The sequence below is a fragment of the Palaemon carinicauda genome, chromosome 30, assembly GCF_036898095.1.
Source record: "Palaemon carinicauda isolate YSFRI2023 chromosome 30, ASM3689809v2, whole genome shotgun sequence".
NCBI lineage: Eukaryota > Metazoa > Arthropoda > Malacostraca > Decapoda > Palaemonidae > Palaemon > Palaemon carinicauda.
The window spans coordinates 40,843,283-40,852,231 of record NC_090754.1 but is presented as its reverse complement, the minus strand read 5'-3'; the positions used below and the strand labels follow the sequence as shown (position 1 = coordinate 40,852,231).

The window sequence follows — 8,949 nt, the reverse complement described above, 5'->3', positions numbered from 1 at the left end:
TCTCTCTCTCTCTCTCTCTCTCTCTCTCTCTCTCTCTCTCTCTCTCTCTCATATTAACGAACATAGCCAAATATACATGCTATGACTAACGCATATGCTATAGTTAACAATTATCCGCCTACATCCTTAGTCGCCTACATAGAAGGGCGTAGTCTTCTCTTTTTTACATCTAGCGAACTGTTGTTCATATCGTTTTATTAATCCAAAGCTATCTGATCATATCTATAGGGTTCATTGAATTGTAAATTTTGTGATTAAAATTCCCTTTGGCGTTGTTTTTTTAATCAATAGACCAAATGTGATTCATGAAGATTTTGCTTGAATGTATTTTTAGTTGAGGCGAAAATGTTCTTTTCAAGTTTTTTCATATTGTGTGGTTTATAATTTATTTTAAGATGGCCTCAGTCCAAAATGGTGACTTAGACTGACGGAAAACTAATGAATGGTAGCAAGGTCACGCTAGACCCTATTATGAGTACCACCCACGGGTCAGAGTAGGCCTATGCTGGGGGTTTTGTGTAGAAATGTACATGCATTCTTGTACCACTGAAATTCAATGGTAGACGAGTAACACTATTGGATGTTCATTATGAAAAATGCAAACTTTGAATTCAAAATTAAATTTGCTTTGCTCTATTCGGTTCCATATTTCACATGATAAAGCAAGGTCCCATACGGATGGGAAAAAAGAGTTTTATATTAACGAGGTGGTCATGAGCATTAATGGAACATGGAACCACAACGTAAGAATTTTGGGCCAATCAAATAGCTAGGCATTAGGCTGACATATTTTTCTCATAGGCAGTATGAAGGTATTGGACCACCCACCTCAAATATCCCATCCTGTTCAGTTTGGAGGGAAGAGCGGGAAGGCTTTTGTGTTGAAGGGGGGGGGGGGGGGGTTTGTTTGTTGGAACCCTATTTTGCCTGTCTAAGACTTGATTTCATATTGCTTGTACTCCTTTTCGGTGTGGGTTTTTGCTTTGCAATGCCATGTTTTTAAGATTTCATTATCAAATGATACATCTTGGATTGCCAACCCAGGGATTCGGGCTACCCTATAAAACTACGCCCTCTGTCGAGGAAGACCTTGAGTATAGGAAATGTGGAGATCTCTTGTCTCAGGTGGGCGACGATAATTAGTGTGGGAGTGCCAAGGACGAGGGCAGAGACTCCTAACAGGATTCTTCCATCGTTACATAGAATCTAATTTTGCAATCATACTTTGTATGAGCTCAAGTTTGTAGCTTGGCTCTCTCTCTCTCTCTCTCTCTCTCTCTCTCTCTCTCTCTCTCTCTCTCTCTCTCTCTCGCTCTCTCTCGCTCTCTCTCTCTCTCTCTCTCTCTCTCTCTCTCTCTCTCTCTCTCTCTCTCTCTCTCTTTACTGCATAATAAATAAAAACGGATATGGAAGTGTCCTTTGCACGGCTATATTGATTTTTTTAGTTACCTGGATTTTTCCTCTTAGATTCCAGGGAAATTTAGCAAATGACATGATTGAAGCACAAGAATGGTTTATCTTGGGGATCTTTTAAAAATAATTGTACTTCTGCCAATCTCAGAAACAGGGAAAAGTCTTCTCACCCAGTTGATCCAACTTGAAATACTTTATCTCAGGAAAAGATTTATTTTCGGTTGTCTGGTATTACAGCTTCCTCCCACTCGTTTGTTTGAACCATTCTCTGCTAGGTTTTTGGTTCAATCCCTCTGACAATACATACAGTACTTAGAATTATTATTATTTAGTTTATTATTTTTATTACTACTACTTTTACTACTACCTAAGCTACAACCCTAGTTGGAAAAGTAAGATGCTATATGCCCAAGAGCTCCATCAGGGAAAATATCCATTTAGGAAAGGAAATAAATAAACAATGTAAGAAGTAATGAACAATTGAAATGAAATAATCGAAAAAAAAATAACATTAAAACAGATATCTCATATATAAACTATAAAAGGAGATTTGTGTCAGACTATTCAACATAAAAATATTTGCGGCAAGTTTGAACTTTTGAATTTCTACTGATTCAACTACTTAATCAGGAAGATAATTCCACAAATTGGTAACAGCTGGAATAAAACTTCTAGAATAATGTGTATTATTGAGCCTCATGATGGAAAAGGCCTGACTATTAGAATTAACTGCAGGTCTAGTATTACGAAGAGGATGGAACCGTCAGGGAAGATCTGAATGTAAAGAATGGTCAGAATTATAAAAAAAAAAAAAAACTTATGCAACATGCATAATGAAATAATTGAATGACAGTGCCAGAGATTAATATCTAGATCCATAAATAAGTTTTTCATGTTGTTTTCAACTGATTTTTGTTTTAGTCTCCCTAATGAAGAGCTTGGGTAAAGATGCATTATAATTTTTCCTTTTTTTCCAGTTTTAAATCTACAAGGAGCTCTTTGTCTCATAACTTAAGAGTAGAATGTAATCTGTTACATTGATTTCTTTTAATGATGGCCAGATGACATTAATATACACTTTCTTCTACATTGGCTATGTAGGAAGATGAAAAGGTGATTGAGCTGGTTAAGAAGTATGGTCCGAAAAGGTGGACGTTAATCGCCAAACATCTGAAGGGCCGGATAGGCAAACAGTGTCGTGAACGATGGCACAACCATCTTAACCCGGCTATTAAAAAATGTGCCTGGACTGACGAGGAGGACCGTATCATTTACGAGGCTCACAAGCAGTGGGGTAACCAGTGGGCAAAAAATTGCAAAGCTTATCCTGGAAGGTATGATTCTTGAACCATTGTTTGCTTTTACTGTATTGATCATAAAAACTTCTTGTTTTGAGTAGGTTGTAATTGAAGATATTTGAATGCTTTTTTTTTCTCCATTAGATTTGTCTTCATTTGTAAAATAGTTATTTAAAAGTAAGAACTTCTGTGCCCGTTCTTCCACAAAAAGAAGTAATCTCTTTTATTCTTTGTTGTTTTAGAACTGACAACGCCATTAAAAACCATTGGAATTCCACAATGCGTCGCAAGTATGAGGCAGAAATGACTGCATCTGGTCGAAAAAAGCAGCGTGGCGGAAGGCATAGTTCTGGCCAGACTCCTCCAATTATAGCTTCTCCTGTTCCTCCACCCCCACAATACTCGCATGAGTTTCATCATAGATCAGGTAAATGTGTGTTTGGTTTTGCCCTTAAGAACTTCATTAATATTTTCATACACATATATAGAATATAAATTTTTTTGGAATTTTTTCTTTAGAATACTACTGTATATGAAAGTTTTAAGTTATCTAAATACATTTAACAGAAACATTATGGAATACAGTTAGATACTTATGAATGGTGATTTATTATGGTTTTTAATTTCCCAGACGTTATGGGCCCCCCCATAGGCCATAGCCACATTTCTCCTCAAGGTCCGACAGGAGCTGCATCCCACATGTATCCTTCCTCTGGTGTCTTTAATGGAGGAGGTCCTCCACAGCATCAGAGCTAAAATTCCATGGACACACTCCACATTATGATATTCCACCTGCAATGCATACCCCTATTCCTGTAAACAACACTTCTCCATATGGCCAGGAGGCTTATTCTCAGGTCAGTTCATGATCAAGAATTTTTCCTGTTGTTTCATCTTTGGCATTTATTACTTTGTCTTATATCCATCATTTCTTTAGCTTTAATTTGAATGATATGAAGTTCCTTTAAGGCTATACACTTTTGTCATTAGTTTAGAACTTCAAGTTGTAAATAAACTTCAGAATTTCATCAGAAGTTAGAAAAAAATTGTGTTAAAATGTCGATACAAAAAGTTACATACAGTCTAACCTTACAGAAAAATGTCAAGGTGTATTCTGCTAAATTAAAAACTTGTTTTATTACAGAACTATTGGGAACAGAATAGCCCATATAATGGAAGTTATGGTACAATTTTGCCCCCTGCAACCTCCACTCCCCATCAAGCCACGCCTTCACCAGTACCAGGCACCATCATGGAGTCTGTGGGTACACCAATACCTGCTCAGGTGAGTAAACAAAGGGCCCATAAGACCCCAGTCTCCTCAGAGCATACTGGGTCTTGACGGCTTTATAAAGTGTGAAGAAGGTGGTGGTGGTGAATCTCTGCAACATCGTCAAACCCCCGTGTCAGGAAACATCGTGGAGAGGAACAGGTCACCTATAGATAATGTGGTGGTAAGTTAAATTGAAAAGGTCTCAAAAGATGGTAGAAAGTCGTAGTAATTAAGGTAGATTTCCAGTAAGGTAACTAGTTATTTTTTTATTTTACCGTATTTGTGGTTCCTCATGCATGTCGATACTACTGTTTTGCAGTTTGGTTTTTATCCAAATATTTTATATCCTTGTTTTCCTCTTATTAGGTGAGCACTACAACACCAACTCCTCCACCGGGAGGTCCTACACCTCCCCTGAGCCAGTACAATCAATTCCAATCGCAGCCTCCATTATCTGTTTCATCATCTACATCTCTGAGCCCTCCTCTGAACCAGGGTTTCCTTTTGTCTCCTGATAAGACTAGCATATACCATGATCTGGGTATAATATCACCTCTTAAGTAAGTTCAAACTCAAATGTTGTGTTTTATGATTTAACCTATTGCATGATGCTACCTGTATTTGCTTTTTATGATGATGTGCTTTAAAAGTTTTTGTATTGCAACTATTCTGAATAATATTTATGCATAAAAAAATTTATATGCTAAAAGCTTTTTTCAATATTTGTTTCAGATATTTTGATGAACTTGGTTCTTTGTCTCCTTTGCGGCCTGACCGTGGGTTGGAAGCATTTAAAGCTGGATTGGACATGGGTGCTTTTGAGTTGCTGACATGCAGTCCTGTCAAGGTAATGTGTTGTCCTTTGATATTTAAATTCTAATTAAGTCAAGATTATTCACAATGCCATATATATCTTCTAAAATTGAGGTGTGTTGCATAATTGGCAATAATTTTTTTTTTTAATTTAGAGCAGCCTTTTATTTTTAGAAGAGCTGTAGTACAGTACTGTATTTCAGTTCTGGTGCCATATTTGGGCCAAAGTTCTCATGATGCTAGACGGGCTAAGTTATGCACGGTTTTCAAATCTTAGAAGTCACATTCTACTGTATTGTGAACTGTTACTGAAATGAGATTATACTACTCTTGTCCTTCAGATTAAACAAGAATTGATTTCGGAAATGCTGAGTCCAGCTTCTATCAAAGTGGAAAGCAGTCCTCCCTCTTCTGAAACAACTACAGTGTTACCCAGTCTGACAAGTGTGAGTTTGATTAGCACTACAGCCACAACAACGGTTGTATCAGCTCCAGCTACACTCAACCAGAGCACAAGTAGTGTTCACAATGTCTCCTTCTCATCTCTTAATTCATCACGTCTTTCAACACCACCCATCCTGAGGCGAGGCAGGCGAAAGCAAGGATCCCCCACTAAGAGACATGTGACCATAGTGGTACGTCAAGATTTTCTCCACAGTTTAAAAATCTTGTTAGATAGGTTTTGCTCAAAACTTTATATTAAATTTCTTCTTTTAGGGTAATTTAATATTTTGTGGAATAACATACTTAAAACATAGAAGGTTGGTTATTAAGCTATCGATAAATGATTGGGAAGTGCAAGTTTTTGGGAAAAAATATCTATTTTGTAAGACATTGACAAAGTAAACATGTATTTAAAGGTTGTTATTAGAAGGTTAACTAAATTACTGCATCAAATCTCTAGACTATTACTTTGTATTTAGGAAAAGGAAAATAGAAAACTGGATATGATATTACATACAATTGCTACAGTCTAGTAAATTGTGTTAATTTACATCTAATACTTTCTGTACTACAGTGAACCCTCGTTTATCGCGGTAGATAGGTTCCAGTTGCGGCCGCGATAGGTGAAAATCCGCGATGTAGTGACACCATATTTACCTATTTATTCAACATGTATATTCAGACTTTTAAAACCTTCCCTTGTACGTAGTACTGGTAACAAACTACCCTTTAATGTACAGAACACTTAATGCATGTACTACAGTACCCTAAACTAAAACAGGCACAAATATTAAAGGTGATTTTATATCATGCATTTCCTAAACATGCTAAAAAGCACGATAAGAAATGGCAACCAATGTTTTGTTTACATTTATCTCTGATCATAATGTAGAAACAAACTGGAGGTAGAGCTTTGCTTATTACCCAGACATATTTCCCATACTTTTCCCTTAGAACTACATCACATCTTCCTACTTTAGATATATATATATATATATATATATATATATATATATATATATATATATATATATATATATATATATATATATATATATATATATATATATATATATGTGTGTGTGTGTGTGTGTGTGTATATATATATATTTTATATGTATACACATATACATACCTACATATATACATAAATACATGCATACATATATATATATATATATATTACTGTATATATATGGGTTATGGAAAAAATCCGCGAAGTGGTGAATCCGCGATGGTCGAACCGCGAAGTAGCGAGGGTTCACTGTAATTGATTAGATTGGCACTATTAAATGAACCTTGGAATATTTTTCTTAAGCTGAAAATTATTTAAACATAAAAAAATATTTGTAGATGCAAGTTACTACTAAACTTAGTGTCATTGATAATGTATTCAGGGGATATTTATAGGATGGATATAGCTCTGGTGTAAAAATTGGGGCCATTGCAAGGTGACAGGTTAACTTTTGACAAAGTCTTATGTAAATTGGGAGATGGAGAATACACCTATTTTCCAAATATATCTGAAATTTGAATAATTTGGTGGCTTTTGATTACTATTGTATATTAATGCATTATGGATAATGTTTACAACTTTGATGCAGGTATAGTAAAGGATATACCGTGATTTTACTATTTACAATATGCCTAAGTATAAGTAGGTGTAATAGAAGCTCAATGCCATTGTCAAAATGGGGCATTTGATTACAACTTTTGAATAACTATTATTGTTAGAAGGTAAATGTTGCATTATAATTCTTTAGTTTTTCCCAAAATTTCATCAGTGTTCTGTTCAACAGGATCCAAATGAGAGTCTGCTCACAACCCCTCAGAAGATGACACCAGTCAAGATGGTAGCGTTTAGTCCGTCACAGTTTCTGAACAGTCCAAATTTGTCATTTGAAGACAATAATAATTTGACATCTACACCTGTATTAGGATCCATACCAGCATCACAATCAACACCCGTCCAGTCCTTTTCAGTTTCTCAGCCCCAAACCCATCACACTTCCACACCAAGCGACTCTAGTGGTCAACCTCGCACTCCTAAATCTCGAAGGGCATTGATTCAGCCTACCCCAAAGACCCCCACTCCATTGAAGAATGCTCTTCGTGAAATAGAGAAGAAGAGTGGACCACTCAAGCACCTGGTAAGGCTTTGTGTTTTGATAATTGTAATAAATGTAAATGTTTTTTTATAGTTGTAATGAGCATTATATGACGAAGACAAAAAAGCAAATTGCTTTCCATCTTTTATCTTTGATCTTTCTTTGCAGCCTCAAACGCCTACACATTTAGAGGACATAACAGAAATAATTCGTAAGGATACAGAAAGAGACCAAAGCAAGTTTGAAACTCCTTCTGTCAATAGTCAGAATGCCAGAAACCAGGTATGGTGCTTGTTTGTATAATTTTTTTTATTCTATATCTTGAATATCCTGGTTTAGAAAATCTTAGTGTATTTATTTCTAATTTGTAAATTTTTTTTGGCAATCTGAATGCACAGAATTAGGAAACCTTATGACCCTGTATTGATTTAGCGACATGAAGTATCCAAATTTTCAAATCTATTGATATTTATAATTAAGAAAATATTTTTAATCACTTTTTTTTTCTTACAGTCAACTATTTATGACAGTGGGTATGGCACTGTTAAACGCAAAGCACCACCTCCCTCTGGCAAGGAAAATTCTCCCAGTAAGAAGGCACGAAAGGCTCTGGTCAATACGTGGTCCACCCCAGGAGATATCCAGGTGCCTGGGTTTTGTACAGAGCCATTAACACTGATGCCTGAGACACCAGTGAGTTAAATATCATTTTGATTTTTAAGATTTGAAATTTAGACAATTATAGTATTGGTTTTGTTGTTGAAGAGTACAAAAGACATAAAAACTTTTCATATGTCTGGGAAATAAGCCTTTCTATAATTTATATAGCTTATATTAAAATATGAACGTTGTCAGAATCACGTTAATGACCTAGTTTACATATACACTACAGAATTTTATTTACTTAACTTACAGAGCAAAAGTTTGATTGGCGACTCTTCAGTTTTATTCTCACCTCCTTCCATAATTCGTGACACGTTACCTGAAGAAAATCATCTGTTAAATTCTTCATCACTACTCTCAGAGAAGTCAACTAAAAAGGTAAATGAATAATGGTGTTATTTTGCATTTTATCTTTTAGTATCAACATTCTTGTAGTATGGTAGAGATAAACAGTAGAGGTAGATGGCTGTAGTAGTTTTTTGATAAATATATCCAGGCTTTCCTTTTCTGATAAAGGACTGTGTAATTTTGAAGGTTATTGGATAATAAGGGTTTTGCTGGCTTGATATTGTTATTCCCATTATTAAGGACTTGAACGCAAGTATTGTACTTTGCCTTAATTTAGTTGATCATGAAATAGTTTAGTGAATTGGCGTAGATGGCATGATTTACAGGTTATATGTTTTACCATTCACAGTTTGATGAGTTGTTGTCTGTGAGTAGCCATCATGTAGATAATTTCAGTGTAGTGAGGATTGTAATATTAAAAAGAAGTGACAAAAGGAATTCTAGTGTTCTTAGGTATCTTTGACTGAAATCATCCATTTCAACCAAATTCTCAATTTCCATATCGAATGATTTGGTCTGAATACAACGCACTAGAGTAAATGGTTTTGTATAGATACATAATTTTTGCATAAAAAGAATGGCAAGCCTC

General features: G+C 35.5%; 1 protein-coding gene across 1 annotated transcript in view; it reads left to right on the top strand.

Annotated features, from left to right (window-relative positions):
- The first annotated feature begins 596 nt into the window (after positions 1 to 596).
- The window catches only part of LOC137623499 (myb-related protein B-like), a 15,630-nt gene continuing 7,277 nt past the window's right edge, over positions 597 to 8,949 (top strand). The window contains 14 exon segments of the mRNA XM_068354330.1: positions 597 to 743; positions 2,515 to 2,747; positions 2,954 to 3,138; positions 3,343 to 3,456; positions 3,459 to 3,568; positions 3,856 to 4,011; positions 4,013 to 4,165; positions 4,351 to 4,544; positions 4,717 to 4,831; positions 5,139 to 5,432; positions 7,041 to 7,391; positions 7,518 to 7,631; positions 7,863 to 8,042; positions 8,265 to 8,390. Of these exon segments, the coding sequence (XP_068210431.1) occupies positions 597 to 743; positions 2,515 to 2,747; positions 2,954 to 3,138; positions 3,343 to 3,456; positions 3,459 to 3,568; positions 3,856 to 4,011; positions 4,013 to 4,165; positions 4,351 to 4,544; positions 4,717 to 4,831; positions 5,139 to 5,432; positions 7,041 to 7,391; positions 7,518 to 7,631; positions 7,863 to 8,042; positions 8,265 to 8,390 (2,472 nt within the window).